Genomic DNA, 26010 nt, shown 5'->3' with positions numbered 1-26010 from the left:
TTGTTTAGAGCCTCGGCTCTATATTAACTTTTCACTTATTATTATTATTACCAATTTACTTGTATAATAATAATAAAAAAAAAAGTATACAATGAGACCATTTACCTTTGGTACATGATGGTTACAATTAATTTTAACCATTGGATGTGGAAATTGGGTGGCCACATTTATTAAATTGACCAAGTTCAAAGTTAAAAAAGAATTTTCTTGAACTTTGTAATACATTCAAAGTATCAAATTACAAATGTGATGGTTATAAGAAGTTGTGATCTCCTTGTATCAAAAGTAAATGGTCTCATTTTATACAATAGCATAAAAGAAAATTCAATATTTTTAAACCTGAATTTGTAGGGAAGATTGTTCATCTATAGATTTGTGTCAGATTGCTAGATCGACGATCCACACCAAGTCTAGATTGTTTTGAGTCATAATCCAAAAAATATTTAAAATAAATAAAATTTCAAATAAAGATTTATGGAGGGGATTTAAAGTGACTTAAGAAACTTCTAAAAAAATATTCCAAATAGGGATTATAGGGAAATAATCATAATGAGATCCATATCATCCCAAAACTAGTTCTTATCCAAATCTACGATCCCGACAGGAACTAAACCAACGTTAAAATGGTTTAAAACGTATTACGGGTTAATCGGATTACGGGGCATTATTGCGACAGAGGACTGTTGGCAAGCTTTTGCTGTAAGCTTTCTCACTCGGCATATAAATAACAGTCTTCCACTCTACCGACTCGCGCCATTTCTTTTACCTACTTTTCAAAACCACCGAATTTTATTCACATAAAAGAAGAAAACCCTACTCTCTCCATTCCCCTTTATTCAAAACCGTAATTTGACCCTTTTCCCTCTCTCAAAAACCCTAATTCTCTCTCCCCACTTGCCTGGAATCAACCGAAGCCTTCCATTAAAGCTCCTCTCAAACAAACCCGAGTTTTAATTCCCGCTCTTAAGCAAAACCATAGCATTTGCGTTTGTTTCAGGAACCCTAGTTTCCCCATTTTCTACTCTCTTCAGAACTGCATCACCATTTTAATGGCATGGTGAATCCCTATTTCTTAGCTGAATTCATCCGAATTCTGCCATTCAAGCTCCTTTTAAACAAACCCTAACCCACCAATTTCCCAGTGCACTCTGCATGGAAACCCCGAAATGTACCGGATTGCACCATTAAAGCTATACTCAGCCATGACCTAATTCCCACCTCAGTGGAGCAAAGACCTTATTTCATGCCCTCCTGTAACTTCCAATTATGCCTTCTCTCCCTTCCTCTGGTAAAATCCTGCAACTGGAGCTCGAGAACTTCAAATCCTACAAAGGAAACCAGACTATTGGTCCCTTTCGAGACTTCACAGCCATTATTGGACCAAATGGAGCAGGAAAATCGAATCTCATGGATGCTATAAGCTTTGTTCTAGGGATTCGATCTGCTCAATTAAGAGGAGCTCATTTGAGGGACTTAATTTATGCCAGCGATGATAGAGATAAGGAACAGAAAGGGAGAAGAGCCTCGGTGAAACTCGTTTACGAGACAGCTGGGGGTGAGCATGTCAAATTTTCGAGAACAATTACTGGGGCTGGAAGTAGTGATTATCGAATCGATGATAGAATTGTGAATTGGGATGAGTATAGTGGTCGGCTGAAGTCCTTTGGAATTCTTGTGAAGGCTCGGAATTTCTTGGTTTTTCAGGTAATTTGTAAGATTTTGAGATTTCTTGGATTCCTAGTATTTTTATCATATGGTTTTCACATTTCTTAAGTTTTCTGGCAATTCATAAGAATATGGATTTGGTGGGTTTTTCTGGCCATTCATGAGAGTTTAGTTTCTCACAAACTCTTGTCTTTTCACTACTTTTCTTCTCGATTTGGTAGCTAGCACTAATTTAGAATTTCTGGCTATTTCCTTAGTTGAATTGCTTATTGATTGTCACCATTAATAAGCAGTAATATAACAGCTATTAATGCTTAGCTCAGTGTTTCTGAAGCTTTATTGAAATTTGGGTCTGAGTTTTGTTTCAATATGATTTAGGAAATACAAGGGGAAAATACTTTAGGAAACTAATGTGTTACTCAAATAGGTTATGAGATGAAATCTTTAAATTGGAAGTTGCGTGTTTTTTTAATTTATATCCCTGTGCTTGGGCAGAATTAATGTGTTTTAGACTTTGATATGTTGATTCATTTTTTCAAGTGTGGTTTTTCTTGAGTTCTATTTGGTTGAAGTTTGTCTGAAAATCAGAAACTCTTAACATGGTTTTTTTTTTAAGGTAAATTTTAATGTAACAAGGGTGGAATGAAGCTTGGATTTTATTTTCTTATAATTTTAAAATTGTGATTTTCACAATTTTAGCCTGAACTTATACCAATGTTTGACCAAAATTCATTTGTATTCTAATACTATGTCATGCCCCATTTTTCAGTTTGTTTTTTTTGTAAGGCCCGTACTTTCACCAAGTATAGGTCTGTAATCTCTCTCTCTCTCTCTCTCTCTCTCTCTCTCTTTCTCTCCCTCTCTTCTTCTTCTTCTTCTTCTTCTTCTTCTTCTTCTCTCTCTCTCTCTCTCTCTCAATGTGTCATGGTTTGGAATCTTAAAGGTGTATTTGGGCAGTGGATGGTGTGGCCCTATACACCGAACTCACATAAATTGGGTGTTTGATGTGGGGCCTACCTCCACTGCATGTTGGAATGGCTTCTATGCTAATGGGTGCTTTTGTAGAATGGTTTGGTGAAGCAACTTGTACTCCCTATTCAAACAGCCCCTAAAGTTTTGTTTTGTGCATTGATAGAGTTGAGGATGATTTTTTAGGTATTTAACCAGAAGTTGTAGAGAAGTCAAGAATTCTAATCCTAATGAAACCATTTCAAAACTGAGTTGCTAGTCACTGCAATATGTAGCGAAAATTTTCCAACCAAAACCAAAAGGCCTTTATGCACTTAGAGAGAATTTGGTTGTCATGATTTGGATCTTCTTGGTAAACTTTAGCATTGTTCTTGCAAACAAATGATAAAAACCTAACCGCCAAACTCAGTCCACAAAAGAGAATATTTTGAAGACTTTTTTTCAATTCTTTCTTAGCTTTCTTCTGCTATCCATATCTGCCAGCTAAAACCGAGAACTTCTAATCAAAACCTAACTAGACTTTGTAGAGCATCAAACTTTAATGTGATTAAAATAGGAAAAAATACATGGTAAAGACCCAAGTTATTCAGTTTGTACCTTATGTCCTCACGAGGAATTCTCTTAGTGCCTTGTTTGGAATGTTTTGACACTTTGACTTGTTATTGTCTTATATATTAAAAGCTGATGCTTACGATTCAATTCTCTTTGTTCTTATGTGGTCTTATAGGGAACTGCCTTTTGTTTGCATTGTTTATCTTGAACACCTTATCCCCAACTTGCTCATCAAATAAATTTGGTTGTTGGTCTGTTTACAAGTTTTTGTGGCTCCTATGATAAGAAAAAAGAGAGAGAAAAAAAAAAACAATTTGTTTGGCTGTCATTCTTTCACTTCTTGCTCTGACGATCAGCTTTTATTGTTCCCATAAAATGACCAAAGATTTATAGCTGATATAAAGTCATTTGCTGAAGGGTGATGTTGAGTCTATTGCCTCAAAGAATCCTAAGGAACTCACAGCCCTCCTTGAGCAAATTTCTGGTTCTGATGAACTTAAGAAAGATTATGAGAGCCTGGAAGAGCAGAAGGAAAGGGCTGTAGAGAAATCTGCATACATTTATCAAAAGAAGAGGACTGTTGTCTTGGAAAGGAAACAAAAGAAAGAGCAAAAAAAAGAAGCTGAGGAGCACCTTCGCTTGCAAGAGGAGTTGGTATGTGGTTTGTTTACTGCCCATTTGGATTTATTTTTGTCAGCTGTCTTATTTGGTTGGTTTTTAATCTCCTTTCCTTACCGGTGATAGCTGTATACAATGATTGCTTTACCAGTCTACTGTAGCTATTTCAAAACATGATTTCCTTTTTAATTGCGGGATATTCTTTTATTTGTGTTTTATTTTTGGGATGGGGAGGATCAAAATTCAACCATGTGTGGGTTTGCTTTAATATATCTCAGATGGCTGACATAATTTCTTGCAGAAATCTCGGAAAAAAGAGTACCGTTTGTGGCAAGTATTTAACATTGAAAATGATATGGAGAAGACTGAACATGAGCTTGAAGATGACAATAGAAATCTTCTGGATCTGGTGAAGGTCCAGGAGAAATGTGAACATGATGTCAATGACAAAAAGAAAGAACATGCTGGGTACTTGAAAGAAGCTCTCTTGTGTGAAAAGAAGTTTGCAAAGAAGAAAGCTGATCTTGATAAAAAGGTAAACTTTTGAATTTTTTGTTCATAGATGAGTATGATCCTTTATGTTTTAAGACAACATTATGGAAACTGTGATGTTCACTTGCTGCAATTTACTTCAACTATATGGGATGTTTGTACAAATGATCAACACCTGTATGGTGTAAAATTACATGTAGTTATCTGATGATGAAAATTTTGAACTTGATATTTCCATTCGGGAAAATTTAGGTATGACACTAATAGGCGATAAGATGAGAGAGAATACACTTAGGTGGGCTGGACATGTGTGGTGCAAAGCAGTACAATAACTATCAGGGGGTGCGAGATAAGTCTAGTGGAAGGCTAAAAAAGGGCAAGAGGTAGGCCCAAAAGGACATGGTTGGAAGTAGTGAGGAAAGATATGGGGACTTATGGCTTTACTAAGGGTATAACCCTTAATAAAATAGAATGAAAGACCAGAATTCATGTAGCTGACCTCAATTAATTGGGAAGAGGCTTTGACGATGACAATGATGATATTTCCTTTCCCTATCATTAGTTCATTGTTTTTTGGAAGTGTCTGAAGATTTTATGAGAGCAAATATGGTTGGTCGTATGTTTGATGGTCAGGTTTTAACTTCATTGGCCAAGAGTAATTACAAAAGGTCAACAAATTTTGGGTTATGAACTTCTATGTTTTGTTGAAAGTTTTTCATGATATGCTCGTAGACAAGTTGGAGTTCAAAGTTAGGGAACTGCTCGACACTTCTACCATAAATCAAGTTTAATTGAGAAAATTTTAAATTGTGGAATCCTGAAGTAAATAGTTATCAAGTCTTGGTGGGCTATGAATTCAAAATGTTAATAATGGTTGTGAATTCTGCATCAGGCCAATGATTTGGCAGATGAAAAAAGATTGAAAGTACAACACAAGTTATCAGATGGGATATTTGTGAAATCAAAGATCTGGCAAGTATAATTATACTGTTGTATGATTAACTGAGAAATGGAATTTCAATGCTCAGAAGGATTGCATGCCTCATTATAGGGGATAATAGAGGACTTTGTTACATCATGTGCCGAAGAAGTAATCTCTGGGGATATTGAACTGTGTATGCTCCTTACAGTTCTTTTTGTTTTTAATCAACTGTCAATTTACATGTGCTTCTAGCCATATTGGTCAGCATTGAAATGCATCTCTGTTTGTATCATATTAAAAAGGAAATGTTAATTTATCATTTTAAAAATATAATTCAAGTTTGAACTTTGTTGCATACTATAAAAAAGCATACATATGTCATACAAGTAGGAAATTGGCCCCTAATGAGAGAGACTTTATCCTCTACAAACAAAATTTCTAACTCGTCCCTTTTGGTGGGGCTGGCAATGGGCCAGACAGCCCAGCCCTGAAAAACCAGGGTCATGGCCACAAAATTTGGCCCGAGGGCTGGGCCACCTTGGCCTGAGATCAAGGTTGAGCAGGACTTGGGCCAGGCCGACCAGCAATGTTTTAAAATGTGGGATGCGGTCTTGATACGGATGGGGGCCTGATGCAGCGATGCGGCTCGATGAGGTCCAGATGCATATTTAATTTATTCATTAACTCCAAAAGTATCATTTATCTGACATTCCGTATCTACTATCCCCTAATAGATCATAGAAGACATTTGAAAGTAGAAACTAGAAACTAGAAACTTGAAACTAACTTTATAGAAGACAATAGAATTAAGAAGACATCATATTATCATAATTCATAAACATTCAAAAACCATAATCACAAATTTCAAACTGCAAATTTAAAGTTACAAACTAAAAGTCTCAGAAGATTGAAGAGTTCAAAAGTCATGACAGATCATCATCATTTCTCAAGTCTTGAGACTCTAAATCTCAAATCTTAATCAGCCAAGTTATCTAGAGAGTCTCCATGTGCATCGTCATCATCACTATCATCCTCGGTGGCCTCCACATTTTCTTCTTGTTCCTCAGTCTCCTCTAAGTCAGCCCCCTCTCCACCTCGATCTCTGGAGCTGATATGCGACTCGCTCTCAACTTACTCTTTTGGTTCTAGTGTTTGACCGTACTTCTTCATTAGCCCTTGTCGCTAGCTCGACATCATACCTATTAAGATTCACCCCCTCAAACACACACTTTGCTTGTGGATTTATGGTCCACTCACTTGTGCACTCACCATCAGGTTCATATAATCAATTTGGGTTGAGATCCATGCACTTTTGATACCTCTCTTTAAGTCGCTTGTTATATTGCACGTAAGACAAATCATTCAACTTCTTCTACTCCAACCTATTTTTTTTTTTGGTATGGAGCTACGCAAGGAGTCCAAAAGATGCCCAACTGTAGCGTAAGTGGCACCATTGTCAGTGACAATTTGTACTACATGTTGCTTTCCAACGAATTCTACAATCGCATACATCAAGTCACATAAGTATGTAGTATCATGTGTCTTGTCTGATGCATTAACAGACTTAACAAAGAAGTACCTGTTGGACAGTTAACCAAAATATTAATAAATGCCCTTGCTTCTCATCAAACCATCCATCACACATAATAGTTGCCCCATACTTCTTCCACCCTTCTCTTTGAGAAATCAAAATTTTATTAACATCAGACACAACATCCTTCAAAAAGGGCTCCCTGATCTCATGTAGTGTAGGAGGATTAAGTCTTGGGGCAAATGGCCCAATTGCTTGGACCACACATGCAAAAATATCGAGTGTTATGGTATTGAAAGGAATGCCTACCATATAAAACCACTTTGCAATGTACTGACATACCTTCTTCCTCTCTTTTTTCTTTTATTGATTTTCAATTGTGATTTGTTTTGATTTTTTCCTCCTCGCTTGAACCGCAATTTTGGGTCAGGGGTACAAAATGTATCCATTGGCCCTTAGGGTTTTTTTTTTTCCAACACTACCACCGATATTTATAACCCAATCTCTTGGAGTACCTCTTTGCCTCATCAAATAATTGAATTTCATCCATTAAGTATTTTCGTTTCATTTTCTTCTTTTCTTTTTGCTTTTTCAAGGTATCTATGCATTATCTAATATCCAATCTCTTTGGTAGCTTGTGGGCATGCTCTAACATTCCCAGAAATACTGGCGAAGTGTTCTTTTTGTCGAAAAATATGCCCATATAAGTATTTTCACAAAGAGTACAAACAACACAATTTCAGTCTTTTGGATTTTTGAGTTTTGCATATTTCCAAGCCAGATACTTGTTACTAGAAGATTATGAAGGAGGCATTGCCCACAAAAAAAGTATTAGAGTATTAGAAAATAAAAACTTACCAATTAATTGAAGAAAATATCGATTTCTTCTCGGCCCTTGAAACCTTCGAAATGTTGGCAAATCTTCATTCAAACTTCCTCAAATCAACACGATCCTCCAAGACGAAATTCAAAGATTATGGAATTTTTTTTTTTGTACTGCTCTGTTTTTTTGCCCCTCGATTTGATGAGACAAAAGCCACAGATGTGGCTGTTTTTACTGGTTTGGGGGGTTTAACACTCCCCCAACCCCCCCCCCCCCCTCACCTGTCTCTTTTTTCACGGGTCAAATGACCCAAAAATCCCTTTTCAAAAGGTATTTTTCATCTCACAGGCAGGGTGCATATGCGCCCTATGCGGCTATGCGGCCGCATATGCGGTAGGATGCGGTGCATATGTGGGTGCCTCCCACAAAGCGCATATGCTTTGTGATGCCGTTGCTGGCGCATCCCGCATGATGCAGCCGCATTTTAAAACAATGCCGGTCAGGGACAGCCTTTTTCTCATATACATCTCTCTCTCTCTCTCTCTCTCTCTCTCTCTCTCTCTCTTTCTATATATATATATATAGCCCATGGCCAGCCCTATTTTTTGGCAAGGGAGCCAACCCCGTTAACTGTCTAGAAACCCAAGCCACCATTAACAGTCTAGAAACCCAAAGAATTGTAACAACTAGCAACATGTTGTCCTTTTCAAGTTTCAATATTGTGATCAAGTTTCAATATTGTGATCCTCACAGAGCATGTCTTGTTTGTTTGTGATTATTTCTTTGTCAGCAATCTTCTCTGTTGTTCCTACAAGTTCCAGTCGACCTATATCTGTTGTCCAGATTCATTTTGATCTTCAGCACTAGTGCTGCAAAGTTTATTTGTCTTCTTTTTGTTGACGAATAATTGGTGGTCTGTGTCTTATGTCATTGTTGATTTTTTCTCTTGTTCGTCCTTTGTTTGCTTTTATGACATTTGGCCATTGAAAATTGTTTGCTGTTGTGATTGTGGTCATTCAATTGTGCTTTGGTTTCAGTTTCAGATTAGGCCACTTCTGTGTGGCAAGTTCACCATAAAGTTTGCTATAATAGTTTATGAGAATTATGATTGTTTACTGTAAAGAATACCTACCTGTGATTTTCTTTAATGTGGGTACTGTAGCTGAATTCCTTTTTCCATAGAATTTGTGTTTCATTCTGCGTGAGATATATCTCTTGACTTCATTTTGTGGTTACCCTTTTGTATTCTAGCAACCAGAACTTCTAAAACTGAAGGAGGAGATATCTCGAATCAACTCGAAAATTAAAAGCAGCAAGAAGGAATTGAACAAAAAGAGAGCAGAGAAGGAGAAAAAATTGGAAGAAATTGAGAAACTAAAGAAAGATGAGCAGGATGTCCGCACATCTCTCAGTGAGTTAAATGGGCAAGGCCAAGATGTTGGGGGAAGACTCCAACTAGCAGACAACCAATTGAAGGAATACCATAGAATGTAAGTTGTCAACATTCAATGTTGATCACGTAAAATGGCTTTGGTGACCACATTGATAATTCCGTATGTCCTTTTATTAATTTCTCGTGTTTTTTGCTACTATAAATGCAAAAGGCAACTGCTTAGACGAGTAGCCTCTTTTTATTTTGTTATTTTATTTTTGTGGTAGTAGCATATTCTCATACAAATTTGCAGGTGCTAGTGCCATTGATCCTTTTAAAAGGATTATTGTTGTTTATAATTTTGTGAATGTAGTACGACTCTCTTTTTAGGACTGGTTAGCCAAAAACAAAGCTCCGGGGCTGGATGGTTTTCCCATTCTTTGAAGAATTCTATCATAGGGGGATCCTCGACAAAACTATCAGTGCCACCTTTATAGCCCTTGTCCCCAAGAAAGAAGGTGCTGAAGAGCTAAAGGACTTTCGTCCAATTAGCTTCCTTAACTCAACATACAAAATTCTGGCCAAGGTTTTGGCTTCAAGACTCAAGCAGGTCCTTCCTTTCATCATCTCGCAGTCCCAATTAGCTTTCATCCAAGAAAGGCTGATCCTGGATGGTGCGTTGGTAGCTCATGAGTGTATCCACTCTAGGCACCTATCCAAGAAACCAGGCTTGATTTTCAAAATCGATTGGGAGAAAGCATATGACCACGTGGACTGGTCATTACTGGATGAGACGATGGTTAGAATGAATTTTGGTCATCGATGGAGAAAATGGATAACAGGCTGTATTTCTATCCCCTATTTTTCGGTTCTTATAAATGGAAGTCCTAAAGGATTCTTTGCTGCTTCGAGGGGGCCCCGTCAAGCGGGCCCGCTATTTCCCTTTCTTTTTACTATAGTTGCCAAGGTTGTGAGCAGGTCTATCTCTCGTCTCTACCAGGAAGGACTACTTTCGGCTTTCCTCTGTAGCTCACAAGGTCTATTGGTATCGCACTTGCAATACGCAGATGATACCCTAGTCCTGCTAGATGCAGTCCCTCAGCAAATCGAGAACCTCAGAATCGTCCTTAAATGCTTTGAGAATGCCACTGGCTTCAAAGTAAATATGGAAAAATCAAAGATGATGGGAGTGGGTCTCACACTTCAAGAAATCAGATCCTTGATTCCATCCTGGGACTGTATAGTAGAGGACCTCCCTACCACTTATTTGGGGATACCTTTAGGTTTAGGGAATCCAAAAAAGAGACATTCGGCTCAAGTGATTGATAGAGTTGATAGGCGTCTAGCTGGATGGAAAGGAATATTCCTTTCCCTGGCCGATCGTTCTACTTTGGTCAAGGTTACACTGGCTAACTCCCCTATTTACTTAATGCCCATCTTCCATATGCCAGTGTTGGTGGCTAATAGGCTGGACCAACTGATGAGGAACTTTCTGTGGTCCGGCCAAGCCGAAAAAATGAGACATCATCTAATCTCTTGGGATAGAGTCCGACTGCCCAAAGCCCAAGGTGGTTTAGGTATCAGAGATCTAAGGCTCTATTGAGGAAGTGGTGGTGGAGATTGGCCACCCAACCAGACTCTTTTTGGGCACAGGTGATTCGGAATAAATATAACATTTCGGATCACAATTGGGTACCTGAAAGGCCCTCACGAAGCAGAGCTTCAGTAGTTTGGAAATCTCTCACCTCCACTCTTGCTCATTTCAAGAAAACACTTCGTTTCCATCCAAAACAAGGAAATAGAGTTCGCTTCTGGTCTGATATGTGGATTGGACATGCTCCCCTTAAGGACCTATTTCCTAACTTGTTTCAACTTGCTTCCAACAAAGAGTCCAGTATTGCAGATGAAATGGTCTTGGCGGGGGGGCGTAGAACTTGGACTACCACTTTTCGAAGGAATCTTTCTGAAGAGGAAACATTAGCTTTCACCATTCTTATTGGCTGCTTCACCCGGTGTTCTTACCTTCATCAGGGAATGATTCTTTGGTATAAACAACACTATCCCCATCTGGTAAGATTTTAGTAGCCTCTTTCTATAAGAAACTTATCCAGCCTCCTACTTTCCCTTTAAATCCCATCTCTCCTCTTTCCAAAGTGTGGAACACAATAGCTCCTCCAAAAGTTCAGTCTTTCAATTGGATAGCTGACTGTCAACGGGCTCTCACACTCGATCAGCTCCAAAAAAGAGGTCTGCCACTCCCAAACAGATGTGTAATGTGCCTGAAAGAGGAGTCAATTCCCCACCTCTTTCTACATTGAAGTGTGGCTTATGAGCTTTGGACACTGATTCACAACTTATTTAGTCTCAAATGGGACTTCCCACCTTCGGTAAAAGATTTATTTTTTCATTATTTAGGTGGTCCTTGGCCCAAAGCAGGTAGAACCTTGTGGAGGGCAGCAATCGCTGCTACCGTATGGGTTTTATGGCTAGAAAGAAATGAGGGGGTCTTTCAAGGACACAAAAATGAAGTTTCAGGGCTGTTTCATAAGGTTACATCACTCGTGACTTTTTGGGCTTCCACCCACAACATCTTTGGTGGGATTCCTATGAGTTCTTTCCTCAGGCAATGGGACAATATTATCCGACTCCAGCCTTTCAAGTTACAACGACCTCACAACTAGTTGCCTCCTCTAGAAAATGCCATAAAGCTTAACTTCGATGACTGTTCCTTGGGAAACCCGGGCCCTTCAGGAGTAGGGGGAGTCTTCCGCGACCACAATCGCAATGTTCTCATGACATATTCAGAATATGTCGGACATGGAGATTCACAATTTGCCGAAGCATTGGCACTCCTTATGGGCCTGTAATTTTTTAATCCATCTTGGGGCCAATCCTTAGTGGGAAGGGGACGCAAAAAACATTCTATCATGGGCAGCAGGCACCACTACCCCTCCTTGGTACGTTTCTAGGATATTGATGAAATTTACCACTTATGCAGGGATACCAACGTCTGTTGGAGGCATACATGGCGGATGTCGAACGACTTCTCCGACCTTCTCGCTAAAGATGGTGCGCGGCGATGATCGCACATGGAAGACAACGAATGGTCCACCTCCTTTTTTGCACTGGACCATCGAGGTCTTCTAGGACACTGGATATTTTTTGGTTGTTGCTTTATGTAATAGGGCGTGCTTATAGGCCCAATTTTTTTAGACCTCAATCTTTTGGATACAGCCACTTCAAAAGGATATAGGTTGTATAGGGTTAATGGCGTAATTTTTTGACTTAGATACCTGTCTCGTGGGTATTCTCGGTCCTCTCCTCCCTCAATTCAATTAAATATCAAATGAAATCTGAATGCTAGAATCAATTAAATAAAGTCGTGTTCTGTGTTTTTGTTATCACATCGATCCGTCCTTAATCCCATTTGAATATTGTTCATGTTACATATAAAGATATGACATAGAGAAAAGTTTTTAGTTTAGTTTGATCCATTTCATTACCAATACCTTCCTTGGTCTTGGTATCGTACTTCTTATTTTATTCAACATCTTTTATCTATATTTATAGCCAATCAATTTGGTTGAATTTTTCTTCATATTGAAATAAATCGAGATTGATGAGGAGTTGGTCAATGATGTTCGAGTATGCACTTGTTCGAGGTTGAATTGGTTTGATACCAATAATGGTACTCGTTTCAGTATGTCAAGGATACGTATGTATCCACGATTCGGAATTAGTTGATCTTAAATTCTCTTATCTATCCTCTATCACGTCACGTACTATATCCGGTGTATATGAAGAAAGACAGATAGATACACACGCCATCTTAAACTACGATACATGATACGGATTTAGTGATGCATCAATTGGATCTAGGAATGAATCAACAAGATATTCTGAGGTACAAATTCTTCTCTTTCGTGAATGGAGAAATATTTCCTTTCTTTTGTGTCCGAATCAATCGATTTTAGTTATTAATTTGCTAGAAAAAAAAAAATTGAAACAGATTATTGCGTGCATTAGATTGAGATGACTGGCATTGTTCTTCCTGATTGAAAAGTCATATATCCATCCATCTTTGTGGAAAAGTAAGAAGGAAAAAAGAAGGAAGAATTTTATGGTCATAAATTCGTTTATATCATCTATTTCGAAAGAAGAAAAAAAGGGGTCTGTTGAATTTCAAATATTCTGTTTCACCGATAAGTTAAGGAAACTTACTTCACATTTGGAACTGCACAAAAAGGACTTTTTATCCCAAAGAGGTATGCGTAAATTTCTGGGGAAACATCAACGGATGTTGGCTTATTTGTCAAAGAAAAATAAAGTGCGTTATAAAAAATTAATCGTTCAGTTGAATATTCGGGAGCCAAAGACTCGTTAATTTGGAAATTTGTATTTAACATGGATTATTCGGTTCATTAGATCTTGGATTTCGATGAACTTCGTTTCATTTTCAGCAATTAATGAAATATTGAATCGGGGAAAGAAAATATATGACTGTACCAGCTACAAGAAACAACCTCATGATAGTCAATATGGGTCCTCACTATCCATCAATGCATGGTGTTCTTCGACTCATAGTTACTCTAGGCGGTAAAGATGTTATTGACTGTGAACCCATATTAGGTTATTTACACAGAGGGATGGAAAAAATTGCAGAAAATCGAACAATCATACAATATCTTCCTTATGTAACACGTTGGGATTATTTAGCTACTATGTTCACTGAGGCAATAACAGTGAATGCACCGGAAGAGTTGGGAAATATTCAAGTACCTAGAAGAGCCAGCTATATCAGAGTAATTATGTTGGAGTTCAGTCGTATAGCTTCTCATTAATTATGGCTTGGACCTTTTATGGCTGATAGCGGTGCACATACGCCTTTCTTCTATATTTTCAGAGAGAGAGAATTGCTATATGATCTATTTGAAACTGCCCCAGGAATGCGAATGATGCATAATTTTTTCCGTATTGATTTACCTCATGGCTGGATAGATAAATGTTTGGATTTAACATTATAAAAAAAAAAAGACTGTTTCTTCTTAATCGCTTTCTTTTGATTCTTGAGGATATAAAATAGCATTCCATGATGTTCCATGTTCTTTTTTTTTGAAACAGTTGACTGATTGAATTAACTATAAAAGATTTACAAGTTACATTACTGTGACCACTCCCCTGTCAGGGAGTAATGTAATGTTTACAAAATTTTGGCCTCTTGAAGCAACACTACGTTAAGTTAATCAGAAACATTGGCTGGAAGCACTCCCTTGGCGAATCCATCTGCTGCTGCATGGGCTTCACACTACACATACCTCAAAGAAACTTGCGAAGGTCTTCATAATTCAAACACATTTTTTCTCAATACTTCCAATCTCATGGATTGCTCTTGCTACCCACTTGATCACTTTCATTGAATGCCCTTCGACAAAAGGCCTGGCCGACCTAAGATCAAGCCTTTTTAGCCCCTCTAGGAGCTCTGAGCTTCTGTCTTTAATGGCCATTGAACTGATTCCATCCTTAGTGCCTTCTATTCGAGTGTCTAAGCCTTTAAAATGTGATTCTTATGCTTCAAACGTAGGGATCATATTGTGGCTGTTGATAGCAATAGACCACAGGAAATGTTTTCTCTCTCTCTCTTTTCTTTTTTTGGTTTTTTTTGGGTTGGCGTAGGGGGGGAATGTGGGGGGAGAGGAAAAAGGTGGAGAATCGCTGTTGCACAGTTCTTTAGGGTACTCATCTGTCTAGGAATGTCGTGTCCAATTTTCAAACATGTTCATAAGTCTCTGTTCCTCCAAGTGCTAAGACAATCCATCTCATCTGTCCTAAATCTTTATAGTGAGCGTCTTTTAACCTGGAAATGTAGTAGTTGTAGCTGAGGTTTAGATCTTTGTCTATTGCAGTAAAGAAGAAGCTGGCATGAAGACGGCAAAGTTGAGAGAGGAAAAAGAGGTATTTGATCGGCAGCAGCAAGTTGACACTGAATTACAAAAGAACTTGGAAGGGACTCTTCAACAACAGATGAGTCGGGAGCAAGAGCTCGCATCCCAAGAGGAACAAATGGAAGCTAAACTGAAAAAGCTTATAGATTCACTTGGGAGAAACAATGAAGAGCTCAAACAAGTAAAAGTACAATTGAGTCAAATGCAAGAAGCACATCGAACATCGAAGTTAGTTGATCCATATCTCATCTTCCTATTGATTTGAAACTTAATTGAAATCTTGTACTGCTTTGTATATTTCCACTGGTTGCATTTGTGTGTGGAGGACATTGACTCATTTGAAGGTTCTTTTGTGTTTTATTTTCTGGATCTTCAGGTCAAGGTATGATCAGTTAAAGGCGAGGATTGATGAAGTTGAAACTGAATTACGTGAGCTGAAGGCTGACAGGTTTGAGAATGAGCGGGATGCTAGGTTGTCAGAGGCTGTTGAGAGTCTCAAGCGTCTGTTCCCAGGTGTGCATGGTCGAATGACAGACCTTTGCAAGTCAAACCATAAGAAGTTTCACCTTGCAATTACTGTTGCTATGGGAAGATTCATGGATGCGATAGTTGTTGAAGATGACTATACAGGAAAGGAATGTATTAAGGTAGTTACCTCACTTTCTTAATCTTTTACCCTACTTTCTTGATCTTCTATTTCCTTTCCTAAGTTCTTTATGGTACAGTGTTAGCAACCTCTTCAAGAATGGGTGAGTGAATTTTAGGTTATCTTTATTATTTAGAAGTGTAACAAAACCATTCAGAGGTTCAGTTTGTATCTTAGCATACTTTTGTACCACTGCTTTGTTACTTTTTGTGCTAAAATGTTTTCCTTTACTTCTGCTATCATATTTTCAGGAAGAAGGTTAAGATTCTATGGCATTCTATAGTTCACTCTTTATGACAAAAAATTCTTGGTCTACTTGCAGTATTTGAAGGAACAACGACTTCCACCCCAGACATTCATCCCTTTGCAATCAATCCGTGTAAAACCTGTACTTGAAAAGTTGCGCACATTGGGAGGAACGGCAAAGCTGATCTTTGATATCATTCAATATCCTTATAAGAATGTAGCAACATATAACAATATATATATATATATATATATATATATATATATATAATGAACAGATATTCCCAATTATCCATCTTGTGATCAATTTAAAAGGCTATGTAGTTTCCAAAAGATTTTGAAGAATTTTTGGTTGCTGAAAGCATGATGCTTTTTTTTTGATAAGTTTAAAGCATGATTCTCTTCCCTTCTAATATCCAATCCTCTGAATTCGTAATGTCTGGTGCTTTAGCAATATTTTGCTGCACTTTTGCTGTTAGTTAGATGTTTGGTCTTTTCTCTTCTCATTTATTAGGCTGTGAACTACAGCTAGGTAGAGTGAAAATGCTCATCAGTAATTGTTGGTTGAAGAGAAATAGTTGCATTTCCTTAACTGACATTGTAGCTGGAGTCTTGTATTTCTATATTTCTGGATATCATGACCCCTGTTTATGAACTAACCAATGATCATTAATATTACGAGTTACGAACTGAAAAAGAAAAGAAAATATGGGAAGTGAAACTCAATTTTTTTAACGACGAAAACAGTAAAACTGAGTCTTTGGAGTTTCACACTTGTACCTTGAGTATTTGATGTGCAGCTTCACTCAACAACTCATACATGCCTTTATGAGCATTAATGGTCTTATGAATGAGTTCTGCCTCGAAGATGTTTGGTGCATGGGTTAGGTCATGAAAGAACATTTGGAGGGTTGGCTAGCTAGTTCCCTGAGCATTAAGGCTTTGCTGTGTCTTCACTGGTTGGTGAAACTGTTCTGCACGAGTCTATGGCCACTAAATTGCAAGTTTTATGTGCCTCTATGCTGTTAAGCATTTACAGAAGCTGATTCTCACTTCTAGTTAACAATGTAAAACTGCATTTTAATTGACGATGGATATAATAAAATTAACTAAAGGTGTTATTGGCCTTTCAAGTGGTGGAAATGGCCACACTTTCTGCGTTTACAGAGTTTGGTTGTTGTAGGAATCTTGCAGCCAGGGTGCTCCTGCTATCAGTATCAGATCCTCTAATTCTGATCTGGAAACTTTTGAGCGCCGCTGGAATTTCATTTCTGATGTTACTTTTCCACTAATGGTTTCCAGTCATGTGCAATTGTGCATTGGTGTTGTTGTGAAGGTCCATAGAATTCCTAACACTGAATTGCAAACGGAATCTAGAAAATGGATGCATCTTCAGGATTGTCAAGTTAATCGTAGTGTGATTAGGTAGGTAACTAGATTTTTGGGACTATTTACTTATGTGAATTTACTGTATAATATAATATATGAAGGTTTTCTATCTTAAATGGACTTAGTTCTTAATAGAATATGAAATTATTAGGGTCAGCACAATTGGTTTAAAAAATACAAAAGGGCATTGGAACTTGCAATTACCGCGACAAGCATAAGAGTGTGTCTGTTGGCACATCCATGTCGCCATTCACTTACACTGCATGTGTGTGTGGATGCATACACATACAAGCATGTGTGATGTCCAATGCGTGCACCTACTCACACACTCTGTGCGTGTGTGTGTGTGTGTGTTTGCGTGTGTGTGTGTGTGTGTGTGTGTGTGAGAGAGAGAGAGAGAGAGAGAGAGAGAGAGAGAGAGAGAGAGAGAGAGAGAGAGAGAGAGAGAGAGAGAGAGAGAGAGAGATATTTGAGATGCCTTGAATATGTTTCCTGTCATTTTGAGATACCTTGAATATGTTTCCTGCCACTGTTTCTTGTTTTCCTTATGTTGTATTGACTGCTTGGCTGCAATTTTAATTGAGAAGTTGTTCGGTTCAATGAATTGATCACTAAAAATATCTCTTTTTCACCATTTGGGTGATACGAGAAGTTGGATCTGCATAGTAATTGGACCCAAGAAATAATAGTGTATCAAAACTGTTTTTAATCTTAACAAGGGAACATTTCCGCCTGCATTGGAGAAGGCTGTTTTGTATGCTGTTGGGAATACCTTAGTTTGTGATGGCCTTGAGGAAGCTAAACATCTAAGCTGGAGTGGGGAGAGGTACAAAGGTAAATTCGTACATTTTTGCAGTATTTTCTTCTCCATTTGCAGTTTATGGAATTCTGATCAGTGGGAACTTTTATGCTTTTAGTGGTTACTCTTGATGGGACCCTCCTCACTAAGGCTGGTACAATGACTGGTGGGATTAGTGGAGGAATGGAAGCAAAATCACATAAATGGAATGATAAAAATATTGAAGGTTCGTATTTATCATTTCTCTGAAAAAAAAGGTTTATCAAAAGTAAAAAAGAAAATTAACTATTTAAGGTTCATAGTCTAGATTTTCGAATTTGCATACCATCGTTATATGTTACTTTTTTCACAATACACGTGCTGATATCTTTTCTATTTTGAAGCCTTAAAAAAGAAAAAAGACGGCTATGAAGCAGAAATGGAGGAGCTGGGATCAATTAGAGATATGCAGATGAAGGAGTCAGATGCATCTATGAAAATTACTGGACTTGAAAAAAAGATCCAGTATTCTAAAATGGAGAAGGTACTTATTAAATTGAAGCTTCGTGGAGATAGTGTAAAGCGATTCTGAGGACCTTTCTTCTTGGTGATGTGATTTTCATAGCCATACTATTTGCCATTACGAGGGCGACGCAGCAACATTGTATTTGGAGAAGGATCCTGCACGCTTGAAACTGACACTAATAAACATGTTATTTTGTTTTCAGCTAATTAAACATTGTCTTTTGTTTTCAGCTAATTAAACATTGTCTTTGGTGATTGTCTCCCTCTTCCTTTTGAGTCACTTTTGAGTATCTCATGGTTTACATTGAGGATTTTCTGTGTAGAAAAGCATTGAAGAAAAGATCTCAAAGTTGAAGAAAGATAGGAGCACTCTAAAAGGAGAGATTGATGCTCTGAAGCCTCAACTTGCAGAGGTGATTGTTTGGTTCGTACTGCCCTTCATGGCTAGCATCTATGTGCACCCTGTTGATTTTTCAAGGTCTGCTTTCCCAGGTAAAAAAACGCGTTTCACACCGAAACAAGGACATCTTACGGCTTGAAACCAGGATCAATGAGATCGTTGATCGTATCTATTGGGATTTCAGTAAGTCTGTTGGAGTGGCAAACATCCGTGAGTACGAGGAAAAACAACTCAAAGCTGCTGAAGAAATTTCAGAGAGAAGGCTAAGCTTGAGCAGCCAACTCTCCAAACTTAAGTACCAGTATGTATTCGTTGATTGCATTGTATTCACACTTTATGGAAATGCCTCCATTTTCCCACAACACAGCATACTTTAATAAAAACCATAGTTAGGGTCATTACTACCCATTGAAATGATGGATGGTGATGGGGAGAGAGTGGGTCCCATCAGGAAATGGCACGAGGCAAGTGGCAGGTCCCAGTTCTCTGTCACTGTCACATTTCAATGGAGGTGGTGACCTCAATGTACTATAGTTTTTCATAGTCCATTGGATTATAGATACTATCTTTTATCCTAATTCTTGCAAGTCCAAAGAATCTCTACTTTTTTCTCTTCAGATTTGGAAATTATGTGTTTTCCCGACCTTCAATATCATATACTCTTAACAATTGTGCATATTAGTATTGAGCCTGTATGGGCATTTCAGATTGAGTGCAGTGAAACATTTATTCCTTGCCAGACTTGTAACATTGCAACTTAAAATATCCATGGTTGCAGTAAGTTGTAGCATGCAGCGGTCTAGTATTGGATATGATGACACAGGAGAATTCAAGTACTAGAGGAAATCCATGTAAAGAACTTCACCAGTGTTTTATTCAGTAAAAGTTTTAGCAATTGGTCATGGGCTCTTGTCCAATAAATTGAGTCATGGAACTAACATGCTAACCTAGACAGCACAAACAGTTGCTGAGAATGATGAATTTGGTTGTTTGGAAATGTTAATTAAGAGGCAAGGTAACATGTTAAGCATTGGAGGGAGTCCCCACCGGTATGAAAGTAGTCATCTGAATCTTAGTGTTAATTAATGCCTTGTACATCTCATATAGGGTTATCTGGAATCATGAGAAGAACTGTTTTTCCTTTTTAGGTGATGGTATGCGCCGTATGCCTAATTCTTATTACTTCCAATAGGTAATTAAATCCCCATGCATCAACTCTTGTGCATAAAGTCATCCTCTTTCTTGTAGAGGAGGCAATCCAACAAATATGTATGTATGTATGTGTGTTTGTCCATACATGTGTGTATGTATTTATGTATGCATGTATGTGTGTGGAACTTGATTTTGGGAGCAAGCCCGCCTGTGCTACAGTATAGGCTGGACGGCTCAGTATAGTCCACGTTTACAGAGAGGGGAAGGGGCATTTTGTCATTTTTATTTTGAGTACAGTTGTTTTAATACTTTTTTCTTGTGCCCCTAGAGTTTGTGCACCTCTCCACAAATTTTCAGCTCAAGATGATATATAGAAAAAATGAAAAATGAAAGGTGCCCATACACTTTGGCTGTGTGGATATGCTCGCATTGAATCTGAGGCTTCCTGCCAGTACTATTTAAACCAGCCAGCTGATGAAATTTTTTCCTATAAGTGCACACACACACATCCAAGATCCACCAAAGCACAAATTATGTTGACAGATTTTGTTCATACTGCAGGTTTCATTTCCATACTTTGTCTAAGCAATTATAAAACCGTTGTTCAAAATTATTTTCATTGGCTTAATCCTGAGATATGACTCATGGCCATCTGTTGGTAGGCTGGAGTACGAGCAAAGGCAGGACATGGATGCCCCGATTGAGAAGCTTCTATCTTCTATTGCTTCTTTGGAGGAAGAACTAAAAGCAGTTCGAAAGAAAGAAATTGAAGCCAAACGGATAGTTGATGAAGCTGAAAGTCAAATGGAAGAAATGAGGCAAGAAATTGATGGTATGATTGTTTATCTTTTCTGTTCAATTTGTTTAACTATTTGTCTCTCTATATCTTAAAATTGGATTTGAGTTCTTTTGTAATCGTAATAATGTTACCACTGGCATTTGCGTTTATTGCATGCAAAAGGAATTGCATGAGATTTAGGAGACAACGGAAGCCAAGCTGACATGTCGAAAAAAGAAAACAGAAAAATTCTGAGTAACAGGGAATGGCACTTTGGCATATAATGATGTTGGAAAATGGCAAGATTTGCAGTGAATCTATTTTCTTTTGTTTTAATGTATGCTTCTGTCAAATTAATTGTTGTTATTGATAAGGTTATGCAATAGCTTTAGTACCATGGAGCAGGAATGAGCAGGAGCAAAGATTGCAAAGTTCTCGGCCTTCTTGGTTTTGGACAACCAGTGGTGGTTGTGCAATTGAATTACCATTCTAGTGGCTGTGCTTTGAACTTCTTGATAATGGTCATGAAGGATGAGGTAGATTAGGATGTGGAGCAGTTGAAACTTTATAAAGTTGTGACTGTTGTGACTTCTTTTAACCATTTAAAAAAAGAAAAGAAAAAGATGACATAATTCTGGGGGTGCTTAACTCGGGTTACATTTTTTCATACGACGCCTTCTGCCAAGGCTGAAGCCATATAACGTCTGTTTTTTCATTTGTAAGAAAGAAAACTGGCATAGCCTTTGAGGCTAGCCACTGCACTTTCCTTAAGAAATCCTGCTTTGTAAGGGCATAACATATCTTAAGCGATCACCGTATACAGCATGCTCCTGAAGGTTTTTCTTGCCATTGTTTTTTCGGGATGTGTTCATTTGGCATATTTAGTTTGCAACTTGCTGTTTTCATGTTTGTTTCTATTCCTTTGTATAGGTTGGAAGTCCAAGGCAGATGATTGTGAAAAGCTCGTACAAGAGCAAATCAAGAAATTAAACAGTGTCACTGGGACCATAGGGAAATTGAAACGTCAGATAAATGCAAAGGTCAGATTCAGCTTACTATGAACATCAACTTTGTGCCGATCTAAAAATTAGACATACGAGCTGAACTGAAGAAAAAGGGGATTGGTATTTTATGTCTTTGTTATCTGCCCTCATATTTTTCTAATAATATAGAAAATGAATGGGTTGATAGAAATTCTGCCCATCCACATGGGTGAAGATAGCAAAAATTTCATTGCTAATATCAATCCCTATAAAACCCAGCTTAATTTATGAAAGATTCATATTTCTTTCTTCTGCTGATTTGGTTGCTAATATCTGTGAAATTGTGATTGCCAATATCAATCCCAAGAGTTACGTTTCAGATTGCCCTAATTTTAATTGTTGAAACCAACTTCTTGGCTGAAGTTGATTTGAAACTTTACAGTTTTGATCATATTAAGAAAACAACAGGAAAGAGTTATCTTCAAATAAATTTGTGCAGTAAGTACTAAATCCTAGTTTCTGGTGTTCATCCCCTGCTGAAATTCTAATGTGATTCAAAATTCTGACTTGGTTGGGTCTTTCGATAGTAGCAGAACTGATTTGCTCAAAATCAGTGAGAACAAAAAATAATAGTCTTCTTTTTTGTTACAGGAGACACATATTGAACAGTTAAGGTCACGCAGGCAAGAGATACTGGAGAATTGCGAGATTGAGCAAATAAAGCTTCCAACCATAGCTGACCCAATGGATACTGATGCATCTCAACCCTCCCCAAGATTTGACTACAGCCAACTTAGCCAAGAATATCTTCATGTCTCAAAACCCTCTGATAGAGATAAGCTTGAGGTAGAGTTCAAGCAAAAGATGGATTTGTTGTCCTCTGAAATTGAAAGAACTGCACCCAACTTGAAGGCACTGGATCAGTATGAGGCCCTGCTAGAGAAAGAGAGAGAGGCAAGTGAAGAACTTGAAGTGGCCCGGAAAGCAGAGAGAGAAACAACCGATCACTATAACTCAGTAAAGCAAAAAAGGTATGCTTTTTAATCTTCGTGTCCACCTCCAATTGTTTCTGTTTTGTTAATCATTTGCTAGTGCCTGACAAGCAGTACAGTAATCCATGTGGCCCCAATAGTATGTTGTTTTATATGCCACGTTAGCATATTTTGTTGCTTAATGAATTCAGTTTTTATCCTCAAAATTCTGAGATGAACATGTACTGCCCCATTCCTGGGGCTCATTTTGTGAAATTTTAATTAATATTTTAGTGTTAAAGCACAAATATCAGGAAAAGTATAATCCTATGGACACCCATTTCACTTTCCATGGATATGGGTGATGATAGAGGGTATGACTCCATTGGAAATCATTCCCATTCTTTTAGGCGCCACTTCTTCTCCATTACAATCCATCAAATCATTGGACGGTGATAAATGAAGTAACGTATCTCCATGTTTCATTGGATTATGGCAGACAATCCCTATGGAATCTTTCTCAGTTTAATTTCAATATGTATTTGTTCAGGTATGAGTTGTTCATGGAGGCATTCAAGCACATAGAGACCAACATAGACAGGATCTACAAGCAACTGACGAGATCTAGCACCCACCCACACGGGGGTACTGCATATCTGAACCTAGATAACGAGGATGATCCTTACTTGCATGGTATCAAGTACACAGCAATGCCTCCTACCAAGCGTTTTAGAGAGATGGAGCAGTTATCTGGTGGTGAGAAGACTGTGGCTGCTCTTGCGTTGATTTTTGCAATCCACAGGTCTCTCTCTCTCTCTCTCTCTATAAATATATATAATATAAAGGAAAAGTTTATATAAGGTTGCAACCTTAAATGTAGAATTAAAGATGCACCTCAAAAATCTATCGGAAAAGGTTGTTTTTATATTGAAACACCCTCTAATTGATCATTTCGACATGAAGATGTATGAATATGGAAAAAAAAAAGATTGAGTCCTAGAAATAGTGTATCTTACAACACATTATCTAGACCGTCCATTTTCAAGATTTTCATATGTTTATAGATCTATTTGATTTTAACCATTTTTGAAGTTTAAAATTTTATAATTAGCTATAAAAATAGATTTTGAGATAATCCTAAGAATGTTTTACACCAAAATTACATATTATGATAAAATTTGGAGGTGCGCTTTAATTGAATTGTTTAAGGTTGCAACCTTATAGAAACCAGACCCATGATATAATAATAAGTGATCAAGTGACCACCGGATTTGCATGAGTGAACCACCCAGTGCTACCAGACCATGCACCCTTGCCACTTGGGTGTCCAGGAACCTACTAAACAACTTTGCTCTCTCTCTCTTTCTCTCTCTCTCTCTCTAGCATGGATGCAACAAAACAGGGCCTTCCCATTCTAGCACTGTTCTTGCATAAGCACTATCTTCTTGTAGTTAAACTTTGCAGTTCAGAAGGTATCTGGTGCTCTCTCTCTCTCTCTCTCGAATTTATATGACCTTTGTTTTTAATGTGAAAATGCTGTTTGCTTATGAGAATGTATTTGCTTTAAAACTCACTGTGTATATGGTTTGTTCAGTTATAGACCCTCTCCATTCTTTATACTGGATGAAGTGGATGCAGCCTTGGACAACTTAAATGTTGCCAAGGTTGCCGGGTTTATCAGAGCAAAATCACACAATGAGAAAAGAGATGGTGAAGAGTACGATGGACAGGGGTTCCAGAGTATAGTGATCTCTCTCAAGGACAGCTTTTATGACAAGGCTGATGGTTTAGTTGGAGTATACAGGGATAGTGAGAGGTAACTCTCTCTCACTCTCTCTCTCTCTCGACAGCTATAATATTTCCACTATATGTGATTCTGCTTTATTGTTTCCTTTCAGCTGTTCGAGGACCCTGACTTTCGATTTGAGCAAATATGGCGAAGCATGAAGGCTTTTAGGGTTCTCAGTATTTTGGCATTGCATGTGAATATTACACCATGTTGACTGTTCTTTCCATTGCTAGAAGAAACAGTTATTAAAAGCTAAGATCCCTCATTTTACCATTTTAATTTTTGCAAGTATTGGCCTGGCTTGGATTGGTTTATTTTGCTTGTACTTGGCCTTTTCTGTTTTTTTTGGTCACCACATGTGGTACAAAGGAAATGAGGTGGGATTAAATTAAATCTTTCAGCTCAGTATTCTATCATCAGAAAAGGTGTCTGATCTCACTCTCCTAATTAGGCTATCCTTGTTCACAGAATTGGAAACTAGCTGCTTGAAAACTTGGTTCGATAGAGGCTGTTTTCGGAACGATAAACACTTTTAAAAAATGTTGAATGTACTTACACACGGACCTGAGCAAACTTACAAATGTAAATGTGGGAGTATGTACAAACTAGCTGGTGGGTAAGGGTGGCAATTGGCCTGGCTGGTGCCGGCCTTGGCCCCAAAGGTCTAGGGCAGCCCAGCATTGGCCTTAGCCCAGCCCTCAGGTGACCGAGTCCTACATTTTAAGGGCCGGGCTGAGCCGAGCTGAGCCACTCTGCCCATAGGTAGATTTGTTGTTTGGGCAACATGTGGGTGGTTACCCTCTATAGCAGGTGCCTACATGGATGCAACAGCTTGCATCTAAAGGGATAAAATAATCTTTGCCAGGTGAGTAACAAAGCGGAGGGTCAACGTTGTTTTTTTGGCTTCTTCATATTTATCACCGACTTTGTCGTTACTAATATTTAATACTTCGCTGAAGCGGCCAAGCTCTTAAACTTGTACTAACTACAATAAAGAAACTTGGCCATCTGTTCAGATGGCCGGTCCTTTTGCCTTGGCCCATCATACTTAACAATTCAGTTCGGACCAAACGATGGATCACAGGCCCCTGTCACTGAATCATATTTAAATATTTTCTTAATGTAATTTAAATAATGTTTTAGAATATTTTTGGGATCCTGCACTTTCTTAAAACTTTAAGAACATTGCGTCCATTTCTTCTTGTCTTTTCCACAACAAAAAATTAACAAAATCGTCGATTAGGAACTGGTGGGTAATTGGTTCAACCAGGTTAGAATTTTATTGTTATTATTTTTATTTTTATTTTATTTTCTGGTTTTTGTTTTTATAACATTTAGAGTAACTTCAGTAACGTTCTGTCTCCTCTTTATATCTCTATGCGATTTTTGAGTAAAATGGTATGTGGTTGGCAAAGACTTTGAGAGAGCTGAAAAGCGCATGCATAGGGCGATTCCAAGGTCTTTAAA

At 38.0% G+C, this 26010-nt stretch overlaps 1 protein-coding gene across 3 annotated transcripts; it reads left to right on the top strand.

Annotated features, from left to right (window-relative positions):
• Positions 1-750: 750 nt before the first annotated feature.
• TTN8 (Structural maintenance of chromosomes (SMC) family protein) lies at positions 751-24967 on the top strand. 3 transcript variants are annotated; one of them, XR_016041878.1, is made up of 18 exons: positions 751-1704; positions 3604-3840; positions 4106-4339; positions 8824-9062; positions 14848-15114; positions 15263-15533; positions 15855-15981; positions 17894-18001; positions 18085-18192; positions 18350-18489; positions 18794-18962; positions 19055-19171; positions 20685-20854; positions 21731-21840; positions 22435-22814; positions 23305-23556; positions 24349-24570; positions 24653-24967. XR_016041878.1 is itself a non-coding variant. In XM_088848623.1 (18 exons), exons 1-18 carry the CDS (start codon positions 1267-1269, stop codon positions 24699-24701), a joined length of 3651 nt encoding a protein of 1216 aa, XP_088704749.1. In that variant the 5' UTR covers positions 751-1266; the 3' UTR covers positions 24702-24967. The 3 variants fall into 3 exon arrangements, 2 of the variants coding, with proteins under 2 accessions (XP_088704749.1, XP_088704750.1); XM_088848623.1 differs by having other exon boundaries at positions 18794-18883; positions 18963-19171; XM_088848624.1 differs by having other exon boundaries at positions 1516-1704; positions 3572-3840; positions 18794-18883; positions 18963-19171.
• Positions 24968-26010: the final 1043 nt, after the last annotated feature.

Source organism: Amborella trichopoda, chromosome 10 (assembly GCF_054954075.1).
Source record: "Amborella trichopoda isolate Santa Cruz 75 chromosome 10, AtrichopodaSantaCruz75HAP2 v2.0, whole genome shotgun sequence".
NCBI lineage: Eukaryota > Viridiplantae > Streptophyta > Magnoliopsida > Amborellales > Amborellaceae > Amborella > Amborella trichopoda.
The sequence above is the reverse complement of the archived record's forward strand: the minus strand, read 5'-3'. Positions and strand labels throughout refer to the sequence as shown.